Raw genomic sequence first — 26,709 nt, 5'->3', positions numbered from 1 at the left:
AGGGATCGGTTTGTGGGACTGGAGGAGATTATGGAAAAATATCAACACCCAAGGCGTGCACATTTAGGTATCTGCAAGTGTGTGGGACTTTGTTTGCAAAGAACTCTCTTTGTTCCCCCAGTTGCTGAGACATACACTGCTGGACAGAATGTTATCTTGTGACGAGCTGGGAGAAGGAAAGATCTCTGAAGTATCTGGTTGGTTTCTGGAGACGGGGAAGGCTCTGTTAGTAGAAGTAAAGGGGAAGCGGAAAGAGGAACTGGGCCTGGGGCTGGAATGATATTTTGCGCCTGGTAAACTCTAGCCTGATACAATTTAAAGTAGTACAGGGCACACATGTGGGTTCTTCCCCTGGGGATTAGGCTGGAGCTGTGTCCACCAGTGGTGATTTTTGGAGGTTTGGGATGTGCCGGTGCTTCTGGAGGGGAAGAGGGCAGACATCTTGGGCTTTGCCTGTCTGATCGCCCAACGATGAATCCTGCTTGGATGGAGGTCAGCGGCGCCATCTAGGGCCTCTGCATGGTCAAGGAATCTGGCAGAACTTTTGAGACTGGAAAAAATTAAATATACTATTAGAGGGTCAGAGGAAGGGTTTTACTCCAGGTGAAAGCCCTCCATCGCCTTCTTCAAAGATCTCTTTGTGTCCAGCAGCTGGCGAGGGGGGAAATATTGACAAATTATTATAACTGAATGTTCTTTGTGTATGTGCAATTTTTTGCCTCGTTTGGAATAAAACATTTTTAAAAGGTGTAAGGTAGGCCATGTGGATTTATGAAATAATGCACAATGCTCTGTAACTTTACCTTGTGCTTTATTCCTATCTCTTTTGTTCTCAGTATTTTTCAGCGCTGCTATTTTCTCTTCAGTTCAGAAGTTCATTTTGCATGGGCAGCATCATTCAGCCCTTGTTTTCCTCCAAGTACTACCTTGAAGTTTATAGATGCTGTGTATAATAGATTATTAAACATAGGAATATGTGTTTTTTAATTTTTTTGTTTTAAATTTAGAGTGCCCAATTCATTTTTCCAATTAAGGGGCAATTTAATGTGGTCAATCCACCTATCCTGCACATCTTTGGGTTGTGGGGGTGAGACCCACGCAGACACGAGGAGAATGTGCAATGTGTTTTTTAAATTAAGCGTTGAATTTTATGTTCAGTTTATTCTATGAAAACTAACTTTCTGGAGAAGTCAAGGGGCAGCCCAATGGCACAGTGGGTCACTGGAAGGGAATGGGTAGAAACTTAGTTTGAGCACACTTGGCAAGGAGAGAAAGAAAAGGAAATCAAGCTCAGCATTGCTGCGCATAATAAGAGCAAAAAATGGTATGAAATGGAAGTGAGAACTGTTGAAAACTAAAATAGATATAGGGGAAGTGAGCAACCCAATCTTATTAAATGTTCCCAAATGTAAAATAATCTTATAATATTTGCATGTATTTCAATCCTCAGGTGTCATGATGCCCACAGCTCCAAATGGGTATGGTCCTCTGCCTTGGACAACTTTGTTTCCTCCCCCACTATACAATAACTTCCAGATCCCATATTCAGGAAACATCTGCCCTGGAGGAGTACTTATCGGTACTCACAATCAATTTGTGCCTTTGCAGGTAAGTTTCCGTCATGCTTTCTTTGCTGTAGGAAAGAGCTGAAGGAAGAGATATTTTTGAAACATGGAAGAGATCATAGATGATTGGATCGAGCATTTTAATATTCTCTTGCTTGATAACCTGAGACATCAATATGTTAAAAGTTTTGACAAATCATCTTTCTCAATTCATGTATTCAAATACAACACTATTGGAACCAAATTTACATACTTCATAAAGACTACAGCCTAATTTAGGCAGGTGCATCACTGGCACGAAATTAATGGTCTTAAAATTCATGTGTGGGGATGGAACAGTTAATTGGTCCACTGCATTTTAACTGATAACCACCTGGTTTCTGTTGTGTTACGCTCATTTATATAATGACTTATCGCTGTGGACAACGGGCTGATCAATGTTTAGTTTTACTTTTTAATGAGATTTTAGGTAAGAATTTTGACCAGCCCAGTAGCACAAGTGGATAATACTGTGGCTTCACAGCGCCAGGTTCCCAGATTTAATTCCCCGCTGGGTCACTGTCTGTGCAAGTCTGCACGTTCTCCCCGTGTCTGCGAGGGTTTCCTCCAGGTGCTCCGGTTTCCTCCCACAGTTCAAAGATGTGCAGGTTAGGTGGATTGGCCATGATAAATTGCCCGTAGTGACCAAAAAGGTGAGAGGGGTTATTGGATTACGGAAATAGTGTGGAATAGTGGGTCGGTGCAGACTCGATGGGCCAAATGGCCTCCTTCTGCACTGTATGTTCGATATTGGAACAGATTTCTGGTAATAATATTGAGAATGTGAAGGGTTCTTTCACATTCAGCTGAGCAGGACTTCAGTAGCATAATGTAGGGGGATGACCTTCGCTGGAGTACTGTACTTCTTGCCCCTTTTCTTGGTGCCATGGATCGTTAAATCTTCGGAAATCCATATAGTTATCAGAATAGAGATCTTTTGTGACTGAAAGGCCCAAGAAAATCAAGGGAAAGAAAGCTGGAAGCAGAAACTCGTAGAAGAGTCTGTGACCTCTTGGAGCTCAACAGCAAGTAAAATAGTGGAGTCAGTTTCCAGTTCTCTGTCCACTCCACTAATGGCAGAGGTTCTTTATAATATCTTGGCAAACAAATATTAAACCCATCGACAAATTATGTTGGAAGACCTCAAACAATTAGTTGAAACTAATCAGACCGTTGAAGTCCAGGGCACCACGATCAAGAATATGGAGGTGAGGGCGGCGCAGTGGTTAGCACGGCTGCCTCACGACGCTGAGGACCGGGGTTCGATCCTTGCCTTGGGTCACTGCCTGTGTGGAGTTTGCACATTCTCCCTGTGACTGCATGGGTCTCACCCCCACAACCCAAAGATGAGCAGGATAGGTGGGCCATGCTAAATTGCCCCTAAATTGGAAAAAAAAAGAATTGGGTCCTTTAAAAAAATATATATATGGAGGTGGCCTTATTGGGCCGTACCGATTAGATTGCCATGCTGGAATCCAAACTTATTCGGTGACCGAAACAAATAGATAATTGACAGCCAAGGGGAATGACCTAAAAACAGGTCCAGGAGGCAAAATATTGTGGGGATGCTGAAGGGCCCGACGTCCATGAAGTACTTCTTGGGCATGTTATGCAAGATGGTGGGTGAGGGTGGAATAACATCCCTTCCCAAATTGGACCGAGCCCGTCGCACACTTCAGGCGAAGCATCGTACTGAAGACTCAGCTTGCGTGTGGTGAAAGTGAGGTTCCACAGCTTCAAGTAAAAGGAGAACATTTTGCGATGTGCAAAGGAACTCCGACTTCAATTGGGAAGGCCACTCCATCAGCTTCTATCAGGACATGAGTGCAGAGTTAGCAAAGAAAAGGGCCACGTTCAAAGGAGTACAGGCAGCCCTGTATAAAGAGTGGAGTCCGAGATCAGTTTGGTCTACCCAGCTTGTCTCAGAGTAGCTTTTGAGAGAAAAAGCTACTTCTTCGAGCCGGGGGAGGCGAACTCTTTGTTAAAAGACACAAATTGGGCGCTTCATAATTGGGTTTTCGGCTCTGTCGATTAGCATGTTGAATTGTTACATTGTTGGAGTTTCATGTTCTTGTTTTCCCTTATTGGGGTTGAGTTGTTATAATTCTTGATTAGAATTGGGGTTTGACACTATGTGGCATTCTGTTCGTTAGAACCATTGAATCCCAACAGTGCAAAAGGAGGCAATTTGACCCGTTGAGTCTGTACCAACCCTCTGAAAGAACAGTATGTCCCCATAACCTAACCTTTACATCCCTGTATGCTTAAGAGGCAATTTAGCATGGCCAATCCACCTAACCTGTGTTAATATATAGCTTCCTTTCAGTGTGCAAGCTAAATGGTATTTTGGTATTGTGTTGTTTATATCTATTTTTTTCTTTCTCCAGCCGGGAGCCTCCCTGCTAGTTAAGGAGTTGGTTAACGGGAATGGTTTTGGAGGGTTCGCTGCAGCTCAGTATAGTAGAGCTTTTTAGATAATGAGCTTAGAGTCTTGAAATAGAGTATCCCTTGGGTAATCTTGTAAAGTAGAAATGGCTGACTCCAGATTGATTGGGGGGGTCCCGATATGGTGATTTTTGCAAAAGACCCCTGGGATGCACAAGGGCTGGGTAGGGCAGGTTTTTCATTTGGGTTTCAATGGCAGGGCCAGGGATGTGGCGATTTTAATTCATAAATGGGTTCAGCTTTTTGCCTCTTAAGATTATTTGAGATTCTTGAGAAGTTTGGGTTTGGCTGGATGACTTAATGTAATTTCTGCATTTGGAGAAGGTCAAGTTCACCATCGGGGGGTCGGTGGAGAGGTTCTATCTAAGATGGCAACCATTTCTTTTTAAGGAGTTCGTCACCATTAGTTGATGGGGTTTAGGTTAGTTTTTGCATTTATGTTAATTAGGTGTGTTTTTCTTTTATTTTTATCATTATGCTTTGCCTTTTTTCTGTTATTTCTGGTTGTATTTATTATTATTATGAAAAATTTCTTAGTAAACATTTTTTTTTTAATCACCTGAGCAAGAAGACGAGGCCTTGTTTTCACATTTCAAATAAAAGATAGCACCTCTATTAATACTGCACTCCTTGTCACAGCACTGAATTGCCAGCCGAGATTTTGTGACACGAAAGGAGTTGAACAAATCTGTTTGACACCCCAAATATAAAAGAGGCTAAGTCACCTATGTCTTACCGCATTTCTGATATCAAAAACCTTAATTGCATCATCTTGGATAATTCTTTCAATTGGTAACGAAGTTTGATACAGGAAGTATTGCTTTCATATGAAGAGTAAAGACCCTACAAGCGAAGTAATTTTATTTTCTTGTCAGTATAACCACTTTGTTGTAGAGGTTACCATGTATTTTTCCTATTTTAAAAGGTCACGAAGCGGAGGACAACCTTCAATAAGACACATGATGATAAGGAATACAATCATTCAATTCCGCAAAAGCTGACACAACCAGCAACTAAAATGGAGTTTTCTACTACATCATCACATGGGTATGCTGCTGCTGGGACCTCGAACTATTTTCAGCCAAGTCGAACACATCTCGAACCCCAGAACAAAACAATTGCACAGAGCCCCGTTCAGCCCCAAGGACAGCAGCGGCAGGTGGCCAGTTCTTCTGGTAAACGCAAGCACAGGAAACTGGCTGTCAATTTTGGAGCATCCCGACTGCCCCAATAGTTGAGGTGAATAGAAATGTATTTTCATATGGAGGTTTTTTTTTAATAGTCTTGGCATTCAATTTTGCATTTTTCTTTGTGTCTTCATTCAGTGATATGCTTTCCTAAATTTCCAAATTATACTATTGAGTATTGTTAACTGGAGAAAGCTATCTCCATTGAAAGCTGATGCTCATAGATTATGTTGTTCTTAAAAGGATGGTGCCGTTCAATCCCACATATTTAATTTTTTTAGTGGGGATATTCCCATCTGTCACTCTAATTTAAATCTGGCCGAGTACTGCAGAAATCCATTTCCATGTTTCAATCACATTTTTGCCAACTGCTGGAAAAGACCAAAATAACACCGCAGTTTCTGATGATGTGAATCATTTGTTTTCCATTTGCAATAGTAGTTCAAGTGTCCCACTCTATCATCAGAAGACGTTTCAGAGTTGAAATGTAGAAGTAACATCTGACTTTTTTTTTTAAATCTACATTGTTCATATTTCAGCACAAGCTCCAATAAACCTTTGGGTCCTTGTAAGGTTTGTATAAAGTATCTAATTATGCCACACACCGTCTCCTAATATTTGAATTGTTTAGCCATCCAACATTGAGTAATACCTTTGGAAGCTCATTGAAACCAGAGCATGATGTGCTCTTCGTAATACTTCACGGACTGCACTATCAAGCAGACCTGGTGTTTTCCCACTAAGAGGATGAATTCTAATCATCCATGCTATTCTTGTGGACCACCTATTATCTGGCTCAGGTGTGATGTTGACCAGAAGGCCAATAGACATGTGCTTTCTGGGCTGCACAGACGAGAAATATTGAAGTCCAATAAACTGGGGATTAAAAGAGAGCATAATGGAAATAGTTTAAACTTTTTTTAAAAGCTATAGCAGAAACAATATTAATTGTGTACCACATTCGAATCTGACATAATTGTCTGAAATGGCTGTCTCACTTATGGATACAAAGTATGTATTCTACACCAAAATGGCTAGAATGGATAGTGCACCGTGGAAACCAAACTTCCACAATTGCAAAAGCACTGTATCACATCTTTTCCCCATTTCTCAGTCTTCAGCAATCTTACAAATCAATGTGGAATTCTCAGAGTTATCATCATAAATAATTTACCCAGAGGTCTCTAAAGGACTTCCTTTTTCAATTGTGAACTTAATCATAATTTACCTGAACTATTGCTGGTATGTAAGCCTAATTTGTGGAAAAATTAGTCTGATTTTATTATTTTTAATGAACAATGCTTTCATGTTATGTCAGCTGCAAAAATCTAAATGGTAACTATTCGGTTTTCGTTCTCTGATTTAGTCGGGTCTACACCATGTAATTTCTGCCCTTTTATTTCAAACTCCAGCCCTACATTTAATTGCTTTAATTTTGTAGTCTACACCTTGACGTAGAAAGTTAGGAGTTTGTTCTGAATTTGTTTAGTTTTAGCCAGTTTATTATGGCTCAAATTGCAGAATATAAAAAGTTTGCAAAAGGTTTGCTTTTGAAGATAGAACTTCTGTAGTTCCCATTTTCCTTGACAAATTAACTTTTTTTGCATAGAAAAACACCTTGGAAAAGCTTGACAGATTTCTTTAGGCATCATTTGGATAAAATAATTTGTTTAGCTTAATTAGGACAGTAATTAAAAATGTCCCATGATCTGTCTGTAAAAAGCAGTTCCATCTAACCAGTGTTACCGAGTGAATGGGTTGGATTCCCAATGGATTGTGTCCCTGTCAATTTAATTTGCTAACAAAGTGCTGTGGAATTTATTTTCAAAATATAAATTGAAACAATTTCAGTATTAATGGTTAATTGCTTTTCGAAATTCTTCAAGCTCATTTGTGCCAACACAGCACTCGTGCTTGCTTTGTCATAATAGGATATTTTCCGTTTGTGTTCCTTTCCCTTTATATAAATTATCCTGTTCTTTTATTGGGTTCAGTTATGTTCATATTTTGTGTTGTATTGAAAAATATTGATCCAACCAAACTGGTGTGCTTTGCATTATTTCAAACTTTTGGGTTTTTTTTCCTATTCTGTGCCTTGCGCTTATTCAGTCTCTCTTATGGATGAGCGATTTTCAAAAAAGCTGGTCAGTAGTTGCTGTGTCCAGTTATCATGCATTTTATGTGGGAAAAAATTATGGAATTAAATATTTAAAATCCAGAAATTTAAAAGGTTCATTCATTCAAATGCTCTGGATTTTATTTTAATACCCATGTTCCCCCCTAAAACCGCTAATATTTCATGCTTTTACATTGGTAAAACCTAGTATCTGTGTTTGAAATGGTTCTAGAAATGTCCTTCCTAGCTGTACTAAAATGGCTTAAATACTGTAATTGAAAGTGTTAATTGAATTTTAACTGTGATTTATTTTTTGAAAGGTATTCCAGATCCATTTTTAGTGTCATCTGATGCCCCATATTTGTCCACATCTGCTCATAGCTTATGAATTGCCATCAGTCATCCAGGAAACGTCTGCCTCCCCGAACTGCAATCTCCCATCTCCACATGTGACCATTTTTATGAATTTAATGTAATTTTAATTTTTATTCAAAACATTCAATTATGCCCATTGTACAGTTCAGATACCAAAAGCCTGACGTGTTCATGTAAAACAATGTATTTTATACGACTAAAGAAAAATTCAATTTCTGGTGTAGATGTTGTAGAAAGTGATTTAAGATTGTTTTATAGAAATCTGAACATTTAAGAATGATTTACTGCCTGATTTTTAGGTTCTATGCATTCACTTGTGTGTTTTTGTTTTGGATTACTTTAAGCATTTTATCTACTTGTGACACAAAAACATTTTAATGTTTCCATCAATGTCAAAATTGTATTGCTTTTATGAATACTCTTAATGTTGTATTAAAGCCTTTTCACATGGATCACACTGGGTTAAAAAAGATATACAGTGAAAGGAAGTTGATGGCAACACATTAATCATATTTATTGACGAATGTGGACTTTTTACATTTTGTGTATTTGAAACAATGGAGGTTACTGGCTAATAACAGTACAATTCAATGTTGCACTTTCTGCTGACGTGTATAGGCAAGCTCAATATTACAAATAAAGCATTTTGTTACAAGTGTTCAAAATGTGTTGCTAACTTTGTTCTATTATCTAGTAATTTGTAACAACTTAGGAAATGTAGGAAACACAGGTTGAGTATTTTACCATTTTCTTCAATCTCGTGTTCCATGACTCATAGTCCATTGAAATTTTATCTGGACCCTGTTTGTGCATTTCCTTATTGTGCAGTGTGAAATTTAACCCCCGGAAACTGCTATATGTGTGGAGCTCTGCCAGGAGGATTGGTATAAATTCTGTGACTGTTTTACAGAATGATTGTAGAACTGAATTGTACAAATTATGTGGTCCATCTGTGCCCTCTCACATTAGTAATTGCCAGTTTTAAGATGGTGGCAAAATGTGGAAATAAATTGCCATGTTGGCAGCATGCCTAGCAACCAGTTTGAGTGGTGTAAACAGTAACTTGAGGACATTGTATTGTTGGATTTGGAATGTTACAATGGACTTCAGGATGTGAAGGAAGATTAACTTGCCAGTTAAAGTGGGAACGTTTTAGCCATTTACAAACAACCTGCTGAATAAAATATTTAATTTTTTGCAGTTAAAGCTCTGATGTGAAGCTGCTCTGCAATCTTGGGGACTTTCTGCATCTTGCTCCTCTACATCCTCAACTGAAGGTTTTGTAACCTTCAAATTAGAAGGGGCATTGAGCTGGAACATTAACTGTTTCTTTTGTCATCATTGCTGCTGGACCTGCTGGGTATTTCCAGCATTTTCTATTTTTACTTGCTTAAAATTAGATTTGGCTATTCAGGGGTGATGTCAGAAAGTACTTCACATGAATGGTAGTGGAAATCTGAAACACTCTCGTCCACCCCTCCGTTGCCTCCGCATAAACTAAAGGGTAGGACAATTTATAATGCCAAAAGAGACTCCCAAGATTATTGGGGATTATCAAACAATGGTGGGTGGATGGAGTTGAGATTCAAATCCGCCATGATCTCACTGAATGATGGAACAGGCACAGAAAGGCTGAAGAACCTACTCCTGTTCCAGTGTTTCATTAAACAGTTGGCAATATAATTTCAGACATTTTTTTAAATTAATTTAATGAGATGTGGGCATCGCTGGCTAGGCCAGCATTTATTGCCCATCCCTAATTGCCCTTGAGAAGGTGGTGGTGATCTGCCTCCTTGAACCTCTATAGTCCCCGAGCGGTAGGTACACACATGGTGCTGTTGGGGGGAGGGTAATCCCCGAGAGGTAGGTATACACACGGTGCTGTTGGGGGGAGGGTAGTCCCCGAGAGGTAGGTATACCTGCGGTGCTGTTTGGGGGTGGGTAGTCCCCGAGAGGTAGGTACACCTGCGGTGCTGTTGGGAGGGTAGTCCCTGAGGTGTAGGTGTACACACGGTGCTGTTGGGGGGGAGGGTAGTCCCCGAGAGGTAGGTACACCTGCGGTGCTGTTGGGGTGGAATTCCTGGATCTCTACCCTGTGACAGTGAAGGAACTGCGATATATATCCAAGTCTGGATAGTGAGTGGCTTGGAGGGGAACCTCTTAAATCAGAAGCATAAATGGACTTGGGAGTCCTAGTTCAAGAGTCTCTAATGGTTGAAGTGCAAGTTCAGGCGGCAGTTGGGAAGGCAAATACAATGTTTGCATTCATGGCGAGAGGGTTAGAATACAAGAGCAGGGATGTACTTCTAAAGCTATATAAAGCTCTGGTCGACCCCATTTGGACTATTGTGAGCAATTTGGGCCCCGTATCTAAGGAAGGATGTGCTGGCCTTGGAAAGGGTCCAGATGAGTTTCACAAGAATGATCCCTGGAATGAAGAGCTTGTTGTATGAGGAATGGTTGAGGACTCTGGGTTCTGTACTTGTTGGAGTTTAGAAGGATGAGGGGGGATCTTATTGAAACTTACAGAACACTGCGAGGCCTGGATAGAGTGGATGTGGAGAGGATGTTTTTTTCCACTTGTAGGAAAAACTAGAACCCGAGGCCATAGCCTCAAAGGACGATCCTTTAAAACCAAGATGAGGAGGTATTTCAGCCAGAGGGTGGTGAATCTATAGAACTGATTGTCGCAAAAGGGCAGCAGGGTAGCATGGTGGTTAGCATAAATGCTTCACAGCTCCAGGGTCCCAGGTTCGATTCCCGGCTGGGTCACTGTCTGTGTGGAGTCTGCACGTCCTCCCCCTGTGTGCGTGGGTTTCCTCCGGGTGCTCTGGTTTCCTCCCAAAGATGTGCGGGTTAGGTGGATTGGCCGTGATAAATTGCCCGTAGTGTCCTAATAAAAGTAAGGTTAAGGGGGGGGGGGTTGTTGGGTTACGGGTATAGGGTGGATACGTGGGTTTGAGTAGGGTGATCATGGCTCGGCACAACATTGAGGGCCGAAGGGCCTGTTCTGTGCTGTACTGTTCTATGACTCTAAAAGGCTTTGGAGGCCAAGTCGCTGAGTATCTTTAAGAGATAGAAAGGTTCTTGATTAAGGGGATCAGGGGTTATTGGGAGAAGGCAGGAGAATGGGGGTGACAAACATATCAGCCATGATCGAATGGTGGAGCAGGCTCAATGGGCCGAATGGCCTAATTCTGCTCCAATGTTTTATGGTTCAGAATTTCACACTTGCCTGTGCAGGCAAACTTGTTTTGCTGGAGGAGACACCTGTGAATACACACATGAGGATTGGGAAGAGGGAAAAATTATTCTTTCCATATAAAGCATTCCCAAGCTCTGCACAGTTGTAAAATAAATCAAGAGACAGCAGTAGGGAGAGTGGCTGAAACTTGGTTTAGGAGGGTTTTTTTAAATTTTGGAGAAAGCAAAACACCAGGATTAAGGAAGAATGCCAGTGAGGGAATTAAATGGCTGAAGCCATCGTGAATGGCGAAGAAGGGAAAGGAAGAACATAGAAATTGGAGTGGGCCATTCAGCCTGTTGAACCTGTTCTCCCATTCAGTCAGATCTTGGCTGGTCTGTGTCAATCTACCTGCCTTGTTTCCTTAACTCTTACCCAGAAATCTATCACTCAGTTTTGACATCTTCAGTTGATTAGTCCTCTGATTGGGGGGGGGGGATTGTATTTCCAGATTTCTACTAGCAATTGTGTAAATAAGTGCTTTCTGACCAAGGTGCCAGAGCCGTTAGCACTGCTGCCTCTCTGCACCAGGGACCGGGGTTCGATTCCAGCCTTGGGTGACTGAAGTTTGCACTTTCCTCCCGTGGGTTTCCTCCGGGTGCTCAAGTTTCCTCCCACAGTCCAAACATGTCCAGGTTAGATTATGGGGATAGGATGGGGTGGGCGAGTGAGTGGACCTTGGTAGTCGGTGCAGACTCGATGGCCCGAATGGCCTCCTCCTGCACTCGGCGATGGGATCTCTGAGCGGCCTAGATTCTAATGTGAACGTCACCCTTTGTCGGCCAGAGGAAGCAGTTTATCTCCAGTGCATCAGCTCCTTTGATCAGTTGATCGATTGATTTGCCCCTTTAATCTTTTCTGTTCGAATGAATACAACACGCATCCATTTAACAGGCCCTCGGCGTTTTGCCGGGAGCCGGGGGGCGGGGGAGAGAGCCCGAGCAATGATTCCGAGGTAGTGGTGGGTAAGTTAAGAGAGACACAGAGAGCGAGCAGCACCGGCTCGGTGAAGGGGCATCAGAAGCTGAGGGCTAAGCTGGGACTGGTAAACGGACTGTGGATTGATTCACTCCGGGATCACTGGGAGAGGGGAGGAGGAGGTGCAGCTTGGTGAAAGCTTGCCGGTGTGGACAGGAGGGTCTCAGCAGCGGGGGCTGCAACAAGAGTATTATCAGCATCACCAGCCCTTCAATGGCAGCTGCGTGACGGCGCCGCCCCTGAGTGTTCGTGGCGCCGGGGATAATCACTCCCGTTATAACCATGTAGCACCTTCCGTGCCCACCCACCACCCAGTGGAGCACATCTGAGGGGTGCGGCTGCTGAGACGCCAAGGGCTGGCAGAGGGATTGAGCGGCGCCCAGCCAATGCCCTGCGTGCGTTGGTTAACATTTAACAAGGTGTCTGAGCGGCGCTTCCCCGTTCAGATGGGCTGATGTGTGACGCGGCTGCGTGGCAGGAGGGGCCTGAGCTGAGGGGATTGAGCGGGGAGCGGCTGTGAGCCCGCCCGCCTGACTGCTCCAGTGGACAGCCCGGCTGTGCGGATGGCAGCTTGACGGGAGTTTGGGGTCCCTCACCATGTGTCTGAGTGGCCGGGGAGCCTCACCTCACCGCCGCCGCTTCCCTGTGGCCGGGCCCCGCCAGCAGCCAGCACAATTTCAGTGTTTCACTCGGATACATTGACACCTTCCTGGGATACAAAGTAACAGTGGAAGTTGGCGCTGGTGTTGCTTCCTTGTATCGGGGCTTGTTGTTTTTGATACCCTACCCCTAGAGACTTTTCCTTTTTTTTTACATTCTCTCTCTCTCTCTGCCCATTTTTTGTTGTTGCCAGCTCGCCTGTTTAAAGCGTCCGTCTCATGGCTCCTGGGACGCCCCCAGTGCCGGCTCTGTGACTCCTCCTGGGGGCCGGGCCCCCGCGCCAGTGATGGGTTCTCTCAGAAATGGTGTTCGGCGAAGCGAGACGTACATTCTGGCCGTCGACGTTGGCTCCACGTCCATCAGGTGCCACGTGTATGACCCCGCTGCTCGGATCAAAGGTTTCAGCAGTAAACCGGTAAGATCCACATCACCCGGTCCATGCATTTGGACGAAATCTGGGGGGTGCCTGGGTGGGTGACAGGGAAATGTGTGTGAATGCGAGCTCACTCTATCTAACCTCAGTCAAACCTGCTCAATTTAAGGTGATTGTGCTCACCGCGTGCCCCCTGACGTGGCTGCGCTCATCGTGTGCCCCCTGACGTGACTGCGCTCACCTTGTGCCCCCTGTCGTGACTGTACTGGCCGCGTACCCCCTGACGTGACTGCACTCACCGCGTGCCCCCTGACGTGACTCCACTCACCGCGTGCCCCCTGACGTGACTGCACTCACCGCGTGCCCCCTGACGTGACTGCACTCACCGCGTGCCCCCTGACGTGACTGCACTCACCGCGTGCCCCCTGACGTGACTGCACTCACCGCGTGCCCCCTGACGTGACTGCACTCACCGCGTGCCCCCTGACGTGACTGCACTCACCGCGTGCCCCCTGACGTGACGGCACTCACCGCGTGCCCCCTGACGTGACGGCACTCACCGCGTGCCCCCTGACGTGACGGCACTCACCGCGTGCCCCCTGACGTGACGGCACTCACCGCGTGCCCCCTGACGTGACGGCACTCACCGCGTGCCCCCTGACGAGACGGCACTCACCGCGTGGCCCCTGACGTGACTGCCCCCTATCAGAATTGCCTGGTAGAAGACCAAAGAGGGAAACCTTACCATGTGCACTGATATCAGGTTTACAGGGCAGGATTTTCCAGGGCTAACTCTTTAGAATTGAATTCGCTTAATATGATTCGGACAAAGTGCCATAGCCACTGAACATGGTAGCTGGATACATCCAGTTTTGTTTCTGTTACCTGAATGAGGTGTACTGGTGGTGACATTTTGGGATTCTGTGTGGTTGTCATTGTAATCAACTTTATAAGACTAAGCAGACTAAACTTTATTTTAGAGATTATTTTACCGATATTTTGCTCATCATGGTTATGACCTTGCCCTTTTGGGGGTGGCCTTGACGAAATAAAGAAGGATATAATCTGGGCTATTGGCAATGCTGAAGTACCTGTGTGCTCTGTGGTGAGATACTGCAGCTGTTTTCTCGGTAATATACAGGCTTATCAATTTGCACTCGAATCTTGTCTGAATCCTTGATTATATCAGGATTTGGGAATTGACACCTCAAATGTAACACAATCTTTGATTAACTAGGGCTGACTAATTGTATGAATGCAGCCAGTACTTTGAATAGACTGGGAATTGTGTGCAGCAGAAAGTGTAATGTTCCCTGGTTACGTGTCAGCAAATGCCATAAAGTCCAATTGATAACTGCAAATGTGATAATCGGCAGCAAATCAAAGTACTTACAGACCAAAGGGTGGCAATTTAGTGAGTATAGCAGGGGCTGGTTGAGTCAGGGCCTGGTTTAGCACAGGGCTAAAGAGCTGGCTTTGAAAGCAGAACGAGGCAGGCCAACAGCGAGGTTCAATTCCCATACCAGCCTCCCCGAACAGGTGCTGGAATGTGACGACTAGAGGCTTTTCGCAGTAACTTCATTTGAAGCCTACCTGTGGCAGTAAGCGATTTTCATTTCATTTAGTCCACCTTTAATTGCTGTACCAGAAAATTGTCTGCAGAAATTTAAATTGATTTTTTTTGAATAAGAGAAAATTTTGGAAGTATGTATCAGTGTCAATAAAAGAAAAAGGCGAGTGAAGCAAATCTTGCATTTCTGTTATTTTTTTACTGGACGAATTGTTGGTGTACTCTTTTGAGTTGTTAGATGGTCATGAGTGCAAGGGTAAACTAAGGCCCCATTTGCCCTGAATGTAGAGGGCACTAACTTCATTCCCACTATTTTGTAGAAAAGGGAAGTTCTCCACTATGTCCCAGCCAGTATTTAGCCCATGATTTAGTCCTTCATGTTCCTGTGCTGTACTTTTCTTTGTTCTTTTTGAAGATTTTAGTTCAGACGGGCAGCATGATCGGCGCAGGCTTGGAGGGCCGAAGGGCCTGTTTCTGTGCTGTACTTTTCTTTGTTGATCAACTTAATAAAACTGATCCGGTTGTTTAATTGCTGCTGTACACAAATTGGCTGCCATATTACAACAGTGACGGTGACACTTTAAAGGACCGCATTGGATGGGAAAAAGTTTGGGGGCTATCTGGAGGTCGTGAAAGGCACCACGAATCTCCATTTTTTTTCTATGACTGGAGAATATTCTGAAGCACTTCACAGTGATGAAGTACTTTTGGAATGTGATTGGTCACTACTGTCTTTTTCTATCTGCTCAACTATGGAGGGCAGTTCGGTATGGTCAATAAATATTGACCTTTCCAGCGAAACCCATATCCTGTAAATGCATACATTTTTTAAAAAAGTTCTTAACTAATTCCAAAACACACAGATACAGCTGGGCCATATTGACAATGCTGTCTGAAACAAAACTGTCCGTGTCACTGAAGTTACTACATTGACTCAGCTAGCCAGTTCCAAAGGAATTTCCTACTTTTCAGGTCTGAAGTACCACAGGAAGAAATTCAGACCAAGCTCTGTTCCCCATCATAAACTCCTCAATGTTGAGGCAGCAATGTCCAAAGTGCGCTGGACACTGCCATGTTCCCTCAAACCCTCACGTACAAATCACTTACTTGGGCTTACATTGTTAATCGGGCACTGCAGTATAGTGTATATGTTGTGGTCGCTGTGTCTGCCGAAAATTCTTGTTGTTGTAATAATAATCTTTATTAGTGTCACAAGTAGGCTTACATTAACACTGCAGTGAAGTTACTGTGAAAATTCCCTCGTCGCCACATTCCAGCGCCTTTTCGGGTACACTGGGGGAGAATTCAGAATATCCAATTCACCCAACAAGCACATCTTTTGGGACTTGTGGGAGGAAACCAGAGCACCCGGAGCAAACCCACACAGTTTTCGGGTGAACGTGCAGATTTCGCACAGACGGTGACCCAAGCCGGGAATCAAACCCGGGTCCCTGGAGCTGTGAAGCAACAGTGCTAACCACTGCTACTGTGGCACCCATCCACAAATTGTTACTTAAAAAAAAATTTGAAGATCATTGCCTTAATAGCCTTGACTAGTTCATCGAATATCAAAATGAAGATCATTTTCTTAGTAATTGCCTTGAGCAGCATGGTAACACAGTGGTTAGCACAATTGCTTCACAGCTCCAGGGTGCCAGGTTTGGTTCCTGGCTTGGGTCACCATCTGTGCAGAGTCTGCACGGGTTTCCTCCGGGTGCTCCGGTTTCCTCCCACAGTCCAAAGATGTTTGGGTTAGGTGGATTGGCCATGCTAAATTGCCCTTCGTGTCCAAGAAGGTTGGGTGCTATTACGGGGATAGGGTGGAGGTGTGGTCTTGGGTGGGGTACTCTTTCCAAGGGCCGGTGCAGACTTGATGGGCCGAATGCCTTCCTTCTGCATTGTAAATTCTATGAATAGCCTTGACTAGTTCATTGGATATCAAAATGTCAGATGTTAATAAAGAACTCTCGTGTGTGGCACTTTTCAAGTCCTCAGGATGTCCCTAAACACTAGCCACTGAATTGGATACAATTAGTGACCAATGTTTAACAAATTAGATACTTGATGAGTTCAAGTATTTTGATGGAATTGATTGCAGAATGATTTTTTTTCAGCCGGCACATCAGATGAGCAAGCTCCCCACATTTCCATTGGATCTAACCAGGCAGGCTCATTTCAGCATGGCAACAAATGATAAGCTTCAACACTGCAGCACACCCATTGTACCATGTGCACCGAAGAGTTCCTGGAGTGAGTCCTGAACCCATGGCCCTCTCACAAATGTGCAACCATGGAACCTAACTGTAATGTGTCAATGCCTTTGGCCCCTGAACAATTAAGGTTTTTGTATTATTTAATTTGGCTTTGGCACCGACCAATCAGCCCATTCCTTCCAAAGCAGCTCATTGTCCTGATGTAGCTTACTATTTTAGGTTCGTACAGCTGATCGAGACAGAATTGGGGGGCAGGGATGGTAAATCATTAGCTAGATTAGGGAATTAAATTTGAAAAACAGCCTTGGAATAAATTACAACTTTAACAATTTTCATTAAAACATATTGTAAGTTTATTTTTAGCTCACCCTAAAAACTGGGATTGTGCGATACGTTGTCAGGTTAGGCCTTGAATGATTGGCTGTGGACTAGACAACATGTTTTTAAAAAATATATAAACATTCAACTTTCAGATGATCACAGGTGATTTTACCTTAATGGTGGCTGAAATAAGTGTAAAGTTATTTTCAAATGTCCTAGAGGGGAACTCCATCCACTGTTTTGCAATCTAATTGGAATAGTTTTTGGATCTGTTAGCAAATGAGGTTGAACCCCCACTCCTGTGGGAGTTTGTGTAGAAGAATAATAACCCTATTCACAAACACACAAGCTGCTTGGAATTTTCGATCCAGATTTAAGAGGTATTTTGTAATGGTCACCAGGGGCTCAATGCAGGAGATCAGGATTGATAATCTGGTCAAGGCAGTAGTAGTGAATGGTTACATTTATCAAATGCTGACATCTTGTGACCTCGGATAATTAATGTTGACCAGCGAGTGCTTACGAAATACCATGCTAATTATTCAGTTATTTTACAGATTGTACTTTTACAGTTTCTTTGCATGGTGACTTTTCAGAGGTATTAAGTATTTTTTTATTATAATTCATGGAAAACTCCACAGAGGCATGACAGCTGTAAAAATTAATAAAAGCTGATCAATAGCTGGAGAAAAGCTAAAAACGTCAGGATCACATGGGAAGGACAGAAGGCATGCAGAACATCCACATTCCATTGTACTATTGTGGTTCTATTCTATGGGGGAAGAATGGAATACCGCCCTAAAAGTTTTAAATTCTTCCACAGGGTGTGAGCATCGCTAGCCAGGCCAGCATTTGTTGTCCTTCAGAAGGTAGTGGTGAGCTGCCTTCTTAAACTGCTGCAGTCCATGAGTTGTAGGTGTAGTTGTATAGTACTGTTAGGGAGGGATTTTGACCCATCGACAATGAAGGAACTCCCAGTTAGGATGGTGTGCAGCTTGGAGGCAAAGTGGTAGGTGATGGTGTTCGCAGGCCTTGTTCTTGGAAGTGGTAGAGGTTGTGGGCTTTGCTGTTGCCAGGCATCTTGCAGAAGGTCCAATGGTGCCACTCTGCTTCAGTGGTGGAGGGAGCAAATGTTTAGGTAGGTGGATGGGGTGCTGATCAAGTAGGCTACTTTGTCTTGGATGGTGTTGAGCTGCACTCATCCAGGTAAGTGGAGAGCATTGCATGGAAGACAGGCTTTGGGGAGGCAGGTGGTGAATTCCTCGCCCCAGAATTCCTAACCTCTGACCTACACTTGTAGCCGCTGTATTTATTCGGCTGGTCCAGGTCATTTTTTTGGCCAGTGGTATCGTCCATGATGTTGATGGTGAAATGAAATGAAAATCACTTATTGTCACGAGTAGGCTTCAATGAAGTTAGTGAAAAGCGCCTAGTCGCCACATTCCAGTGCCTGTTCGGGGAGGCTGGTACGGGAATTGAACCGTGCTGCTGGCCTGCCTTGGTCTGCTTTAAAAGCCAGCTATTTAGCCCAGTGTGCTAAACCAGCCCCTAGTGTGGGATTTAGTGATGGTAATGCCATTGATTATCAAGAGGAGGTGGTTTGATTCCCTCTTGTTAGAGATGGTCATTGCCAGGCACTCGAGTGTCACTAGCTCCTTATCAGCCCAAGCCTGCATGTCCTCAAGGTCTTGCTGCAAGTAACCAGGGACTGCTTCGGTATCTGAGTTGACCAAACTAGAGCATGCATCGATATAAGAGGAGGCTGTGAATATTGAAAGCACAAGTTCTGTTTGGGGCCTTTTGGAATGTTGTTACTGCCCTGAAAATGTTAAATATTTCCCCCAGTTTAACTTTGCATGTGTTCCAACATGATGCACAATGGCAGCAGTGTGTACCATCTGCAGGGTGCATTGCAGCAACTCTCTACAACTCCTTTGACAGCACTTTCCAAACCCACAACCTTTACTTCCCGGAAGAACAAGTGCTGCAGATGCATAGGGATATCACCAGATGCAAGTTCCTCTCCAAGCCACACTACATCATGACTTGGAACAATATCACTGTTCTTTCACTGCTTCGGAGTCAGAATCCTGGAACTCCCTTCCAAATAGCACTGTGGGTGTTCCAACAACAAATGGCCTGCAGCAATTCAGTAAAATGGCTCGCCAGCTTTCTTAAAATCATTTGGGGTTGAGCAACAAGTGCTGGCATTCCTAGCAACTCTCATCCCAAGAGCAAATTTTAAAAAAAGAATTCATTCTACTTTGCAAACCAAAAATAATGTAACCTAGAGAGATAACTGAGGTACAGTATTAAAATACAATACCCGTACAAATTTCAAAACGATTCCTTCCATTGCAAATTGAAGCCCATATGCCTATTTGTTAATTTATGAACTGAAATATTTTATGGCACGTTCCGTTTTTATGAAATGGGTTGGGGTTCATTCCATTTTTAATGGCACATCCGGTAAATTGGTATTTCGTAAAAACGGAATTTGCCTGGACATCTGCCACCAAGTGGTTGATCAGTCATGTGAATAGAATGTAACATCCAAAATAGGGACTGGATTAGACCACATGGCCCATTAAGCCTGATTGTAAATTTACTGCACTTTCCTGCCCACTTCCCACATCCCCTGTCTCCCTTCACCGCATTCCTTCACTGTCACTGGGGCAAAGTCCTGGAACTCCCTCCCTAACAGCACTGTGGATGTACCTACACTGCATGGTCTGCAACGGTTCAAGTCCTTAGAATTCTATAGGTTTCAAATGAGGTCCCCTTCGGCCTTCTAAACTCCAGCGGATATTCTCCTAATTGGCTCAATCTCTCCCCATAAGTCAGTCCCACCATCCCAGGAATCAGTCTGGTAAACCTTTGCTGCACTCCCTCTACAGCAAGAATCTTCTTCCTCAGTTAAAGAGAATAAAACTGCACACCATATTCCAGGTGTCGCTTCACCAAGCCCTGTATACTTGTAGCAAGACATCCCGCCTCCTTTACTCAAATCCTCTCATGATGCAGGCCAACATACCATTTGCATTCTTGACTTGCTGTACCTGAATGCTTACTTTCAGCGACTGGTGTACGCGAACATTTCAGTCTCGTTGCACATTCCCCCCCCCCCCCCCCCCCCCTTAATTTATAACCCGCTTTCCTGTTTTTGCTACCAAGTAGATAACCTCACATTTATTCACATTATACTGCATCTGCCATGCATATGCTCATTCACTCCGCTTGTCCGCTAAGCATCTCTGCATTCACGTCACCAATCACCCTTCCACCCAGCTTTGTGTAATCTGCAAATTTGGAGACATTCGTTCCCTCATCTAAGTCATTAATATATATTGTGACCAGCTGGGGCCCTGGCAGCGATCCCTGTGGTACCCCACTAGTCACTGCCTGCCATCTGGAAAAAGACCCATTTATTCCTGCTCTTTGTTTCCTTGATGTCAAATCAGTTTTCTATCCATATGAGTACATTATTCCCAATCCCATGTGCTTTAATTTTACACGCTAGTCTTTTATGCGGGACTTTGTGGAAAGTCTTCTGAAAGTCCAAATAAATCTCATCCACTGGTTTCCCTCATCAACTCTACTCGTTACATTTGCAAAGAATTCCAATACATTTGTCAAGTATAAATTCCCTTTCCTAAACCAATCCTGCCGCTGTTTTCCAAATGCTCTGTATAGAATCTTTGACAATGGACTCTTAGCATTTTCCCCACTACCAACGTCAGGCTGACTGGTCTATAATTCCCCTGCTTTCTCAACTCCCTTTTTAAATAGTGGGGCTGCATTACCTACTCTGCAATCAAACTGTTCCAGGGTCTGTAGAATATTGGAAGGTGATCTCCAATGCATCCACTATTTCTCGGGTACTTCCTTAAGTACTCTGGGATGTAGATTATCAGGCGCTGGGGATTTATTGGCCTTCAATCCCACCAATTTTCTCAACACTATTTCCCTACTAATACTGATTTCCTTCTGTTCCTCCTCCTCACAGTTCCTGCTCCTCACTAAACCACGTGTTCCCCAACATTTCTGGTACATTATTTGTCGTCCTTTGTGAAGACAGAACCAAAGTATGTATTTAGTTGGTGAGCTATTTCTTCCCCATTATAAATTGCCATCCATTTCTGACTAAACCGTTTCTCTTCACCAATCTTTTTCTCTTCACTTTTTTTTCCAATTAAGGAGCAATTTAGTATGGCAAATCCACCTACTCTGCACATCATTGGGTCGTGGGGGTGAAACCCACGCAGACACAGGGTGAATGTGCAAACTCCACATGGACAGTGACCCGGGTTCGATCCCAGCCCTGTGAGGCAGCAGTGCTAAACTGTGTCACCGTGCCGCCCTTCTTTTCACATACCTATAGAAGCAGCAGATTTTCTTACCTATTCTATTTCCCCTTCTCAATCAGCCCTTTTGACCTCCTTTACTGAATTCTTAATTGTTCCCAATTCTCAGACCTGCTGTTTGTTCTGGCTAATTTATATACTTCCTTGGATCTAGTGCAATCTCTTATCTCCCTTGTAAGCCATGGTTTGGCCACTATTCCTGTTTTTATTTTTGCGCCAGACAGGAATGAGCAATTGTTGCAGTTCACCCATGCACTCTTTGAATTCTTGTCATTGCCTATCCACTGTCACTCCTTTAAGTAATTTTTCAAAATCCATCATAGCAAACACGTCACATACCATTGTAGTTTTGTTTATTTAGATTCAGGGCCCTAGCCTCAGAATCAACGACATCACTCTCCATCTTGATGAAAAATTCGATCATATTATGGTCGCTCAATCCTGAAGGGCCTTGCACAACTAGATTGCCAATTATTCCGTTCTCGTTACACAATATCCAGTCTAGGATGGCCTGTTCTCTAGTTGGTTCCTCAATGTATTTGGCCAGAAAACCATCCTGTATACATTCCACAAATCCCTCCTCTGTGGTATTATGGCTAATTTGATTTGCCCAATCTAACACGATAGCACTGTGATTAGCACTGTTGCTTCACAGCTCCAGGGTCTCGGGTTCGATTCCCGGCTTGGTTACTGTCTGTGTGAAGTCTGCACGTTCTCCCCATGTCTGCGTGGGCTTCCTCCGGGTGCTCCGGTTTCCTCCCAGAGTCCAAAGATATGCAGGTTAGGTGGCTTGGCCATCCTAAATTGCCCTTAGTGTCCAAAACATTTAGGTGGAGTTACGGGGATAAAGGGGATAGGGTGGAGGTGTGGGGCTTAAGTAGGGTGCTCTTTCCAAGGGCCGGTGCAGTCTCGATGGGCTGAATGGCCTCCTTCTGCACTGTAAATTCTATGATTCTATTCCAAACAGCCCTACAATTTAGGGTATATCTGCAGCCCCACTAACTAACGTTTTTTGCTCTTTGGTGTTTCTCAGGTCAGCCCATACAGATTGCACATCATTGGAGCTAATATCCTTCCTCACTATTGTGTTAATTTCTTCTTTAACTAGCAATGCAAACCCACCGCCTATTCCTTTCTGTCTGTCCTTCCTAAATACTGAATATCCCTGTTGTTGAATTCCCATCCCTGGTCACCGTGCAGTATTGTCTCCGCATATCCGTTTACATCTATTTGCGCAATTAATTTATCTGTGCATTAAGGCTATTAAGTGTTAAGGCTTGTCGTTTTTAACATTCCTTGACCCGTTTCCATTATTTTTCACTGTGGTGATCTGGCTCTTGATTTCTCTGCCTATCACTTTTTTCTTATTCCTCTTTCTGTCTTTTGTTCTTGTCCAACCTTTCCTTTTCTTGACTCCTTGTATAGGTTCCCATCCCCCCATCATTTTAGTTTAAACCCTTCCCAACTACTCCAGCAAATACTCCCCAGGGGACATCAGCACTGGTCCTGCCCAAGTGTAACCCGTCCAGTTTGTACTGGTACCACCTCCCCCAGAACCACTCCCAATGCCCAGGAATCTGAAACCCTCCCGCTCATACCATCTCTTCGACTAATACATTCTGCTATTTCTGCTTTGATTCATGTCCAAAGACAGTGAGGTTCCTTGGAATGAACATTTTTCCCTGCCTTTTGCCTTATTCGTTTTTCTATCAAAGTGGATAACTTCAGATTTTGTCACATTGTATTCCATCTGCCATCTATAGATACACTCGCTCAATCTATCTATATCCATCTGCAACCTCTTTGCGTTCTGCTAACCATTTTATTTTCCCACCTAGCTTTGTATAGTCAGCAAATTTGAATACGTTACACTCATTAATTTAGATTGTAAATATTTGAGATTAGGTGCTGATCTTTGCAGTCTCGTGGTAGTTGTAGCCTGCCAACCTGAAAATGACCCATTTATTTATCATTTCTGTCCCTTTATCGATCCTCAATCCCATGAATTCCGATGTGTTATAATCTCTCGGGTGAGATTTTGTGGCGCAGTGGGTAAATGTCCTTGCCTGTGGATCAGAAGCTGCGGGTTCATGTCCTTCAGCACTTGATGGCTACGGAAAGTGCGTTCATAACATATGAACATCTGAATTCCGAGCAGGTAGGCCACTCTATCCCTCCAGCCAGCTCCGCCATTCAATCCAATCATACAAAGAACAAAGAAAATTACAGCACAGGAACAGGCCCTTCGGCCCTCCCAGCCTGCGCCGATCCAGATCCTTTATCTAAACCTGTCTCCTATTTTCCAAGGTCTACTTCTCTCTGTTCCCCACTCGTTCATATACCTGTCCAGGTGCATCTTAAATGATGCTATCGTACCCGCCTCTACCACCTCCGCTGGTAAAGCGTTCCAGGCACCCACCACCCTCTGCATAAAAAAAACTTTCCACGCACATCTCCCTTAAACTTTTCACCTCTCACCTTGAAATCGTGACCCCCTTGTAACTGACACCCCCAATCTTGGAAAAAGCTTGTTGCTATCCACCCTGTCCATACCTCTCATAATTTTGTAGACCTCAATCAGGTCCCCCCTCAACCTCCTTCTTTCCAACGAAAACAATCCTAATCTATTCAACCTTTCTTCATAACTAGCACCCTCCAAACCAGGCAACATCCTGGTGAACCTCCTCTGCACCCTCTCCAAAGCATCCACATCCTTCTTGTAATGTGGTGACCAGAACTGCACGCAGTATTCCAAATGTGGCCGAACCAAAGTCCTATACAACTGTAACATGTCCTGCCAACTCTTGTACTCAATACCCCGTCCGATGAAGGCAAGCATGCTGTATGCCTTCTTGACCACTCTATCAACCTGCGTTGCCACCTTCAGGATACGATGGACCTGAACTCCCAGACCTCTCTGCACATCAATTTTCCCCAAGACCCTTCCATTGACCATATAGTCCGCTCTTGAATTTGATCTTCCAAAATGCATCACCTCGCATTTGCCTGGATTGAACTCCATCTGCCATTTCTCTGCCCAACTCTCCAATCTATCTATATTTTGTTGTATTCTCTGACAGTCCTCCTCGCTATCTGCAACTCCACCAATCTTAGTATCATCTGCAAACTTACTAATCAGACCACCTATACCTTCCTCCAGGTCATTTATGTAGATCACAAACAACAGTGGTCCGAGCACGGATCCCTGTGGAACACCACTAGTCACCCTTCTCCATTTTGAGACACTCCCTTCCACCACTACTCTCTGTCTCCTGTTGCCCAGCCAGTTCTTTATCCATCTAGCTAGTACACCCTGAACCCCATCCGACTTCACTTTTTGCATCAACCTGCCATGGGAAACCTTATCAAACGCCTTACTAAAGTCCATGTATACGACATCTACAGCCCTTCCCTCATCAATTAACTTTGTCACTTCCTCAAAGAATCATGGCTGAACTAATTTTAATCTCAACCTCATGTTCTTGCCTATCCCTGATATTCTTTCAGCTCCTTGCTTATCAAAAACCAATCTAGCTCTGCCTTAAAAATATTCAAAGACTCTGCCTCCACTGCCTTGCCTTGTGAGGAAGAGTTCCAGAGACCCACAAGAATTTCCCCCCCATCTGTCATAAATGGAAAAACCCCTTATTTTTTAAAAATTACCCCTAAAAAAAATGAAAAATAAAAATCGCTTATTGTCACATGTAGGCTTCAAAATTAAGTTACTGTGAAAAGTCCCTAGTCGCTGCATTCCGGCGCCTGTTCAGGGAGGCTGGTACGGGAATTGAACCGTGCTACTGGCCTGCCTTGGTCTGCTTTTAAAGCCAACTCTTTAAACCAGCTAAACCAGCCCCATAGTTCTCGATTCTCTTACAAGAGGAAACATCCACTCCACATTCACCCTGTCAAGTCTTGTATGTTTTAATCAAGTCGCCTCTTACTCTTCTAAACTTTAGCGGATATAAAACCTTCTCTAAACTGCATCCAACACATTTATATCGAGACCAATACGGTACACAGATATGCTCTCACCGATGTCTTGTTTAACTGAAGCTCAACATCCCTTCTCCTGCATTCAATTCCCTTCACAATAAATGATAACATTCTGTCAGCTTTGCGAATTACTTTCTGCAGCTGCACACTAACGTTTTGCGATTCATGCAGGAGGACACCCAGATCCGTCTGCATCTCCGAGCTCTGCAATCTCTCACCATTTAGATAATATTCTTCTCTTGTATTTGTCCTGCCAAAATGGACAACCTCCCATTTTGCCACAGTATACCCGATTTGTTGGATCGTTGTCCATTCGCATAGCCTATCTATCCTTTTCATAGAATCCCAACAGCACAGGAGGAGGCCATTCAGCCCATCGAGTCTGCACCGATCCTTCGAAAAGTAGCCTACTTGTGTCCTCTTGACGACTCGCTTTCCTACCTCTCTTTGGGTCATCAACAAAAACACTACCATCAGTTCCTTCAACCAAATCATTTATATAAATTGTAAAGAGTTGAGGCCCCTGCACTGATTCCTGAGGCACCCCAGTCGTTGCATCTTGCCAACCAGAAAATGACTCATTAATGTGTAATCTATATTTCCTGTTATCTACGCCAATATGTTACCTCCTACAACATGAGCTTTTATTTCCTCAACAACCATTGATAAGGCACCTTTCTGTCCGCAGGGCCCTGTTCTTTGCAGACAGGAAGAACATGCACACACATTGTGACTGTTTCAGCTCAACTAAATAAGTGAAGCCATTTGCTGGTTCATCAGAATCAAGCTGGTTAAAATTTTCAAACTTAATGGTTAGCGGTTAACTGTCAGTAACTATTAACTGGCACATTTTGCATGGCAATGCCTCAACCAATCGGAGCCAATTACCAACCGATCAGCATTCTCTTCTCTCACTCAGTATGTTATTTCCCCGACATTGGTATTCTTGTGAATGTCCAGATGAATGCACAATGACAAGCTTCAGCAAATTTCTTTTTTCAGCAATAATCAGGATTAATGTTGGTGTTGAGGTTAAATGTTGGTGAATCTGCATAATAAAGAACAAAGAAAAGTACAGCACAGGAACAGGCCCTTTGGTCCTCCAAGCCTGTGTCGACCATGCTGCCCATCTAAACTAAAATCTCCTACACTTCCTGGGTCCGTATTCCTCTATTCCCATCTTATTCATGTACTTGTCAAGATGCCCCTTAAATGTCACTATCATCCCTGCTTCCACCACCCCTCCGGCAGCGAGTTCCTGGCACC

General features: G+C 43.7%; 2 protein-coding genes across 9 annotated transcripts in view; both read left to right on the top strand.

The window, feature by feature from the left end:
* xrn1 (5'-3' exoribonuclease 1) overlaps positions 1-8,387 on the top strand; it is a 146,185-nt gene extending 137,798 nt beyond the window's left edge. For 4 of the 5 annotated variants that reach the window (XM_038817150.1, XM_038817149.1, XM_038817147.1 and 1 more), the window contains 3 exons: positions 1,451-1,608; positions 4,975-5,288; positions 7,673-8,387. In XM_038817150.1, the coding sequence (XP_038673078.1) occupies positions 1,451-1,608; positions 4,975-5,283 (467 nt within the window). In that variant the 3' untranslated portion in view covers positions 5,284-5,288; positions 7,673-8,387. Of the gene's footprint in view, positions 1-1,450; positions 1,609-4,974; positions 5,289-5,775; positions 5,810-7,672 lie in introns of all 5 variants that reach the window. The other variant, XM_038817148.1, reaches the window with a different exon arrangement.
* A 3,532-nt stretch (positions 8,388-11,919) lies between these two features.
* The window catches only part of gk5 (glycerol kinase 5), a 70,294-nt gene continuing 55,504 nt past the window's right edge, over positions 11,920-26,709 (top strand). Inside the window, exons 1-2 of one of the 4 annotated variants that reach the window (XM_038815632.1) lie at positions 11,920-11,936; positions 12,803-13,024. In XM_038815632.1, coding sequence (XP_038671560.1) covers positions 12,896-13,024 — 129 coding nt within the window. In that variant the 5' untranslated portion in view covers positions 11,920-11,936; positions 12,803-12,895. Of the gene's footprint in view, positions 11,937-11,997; positions 12,017-12,222; positions 12,369-12,802; positions 13,025-26,709 lie in introns of those variants that run through there. The other 3 variants (XM_038815631.1, XR_005462797.1, XM_038815630.1) reach the window with 3 other exon arrangements.

This window comes from Scyliorhinus canicula, chromosome 13, assembly GCF_902713615.1.
Source record: "Scyliorhinus canicula chromosome 13, sScyCan1.1, whole genome shotgun sequence".
Lineage (NCBI taxonomy): Eukaryota > Metazoa > Chordata > Chondrichthyes > Carcharhiniformes > Scyliorhinidae > Scyliorhinus > Scyliorhinus canicula.
The sequence above is the reverse complement of the archived record's forward strand: the minus strand, read 5'-3'. Positions and strand labels throughout refer to the sequence as shown.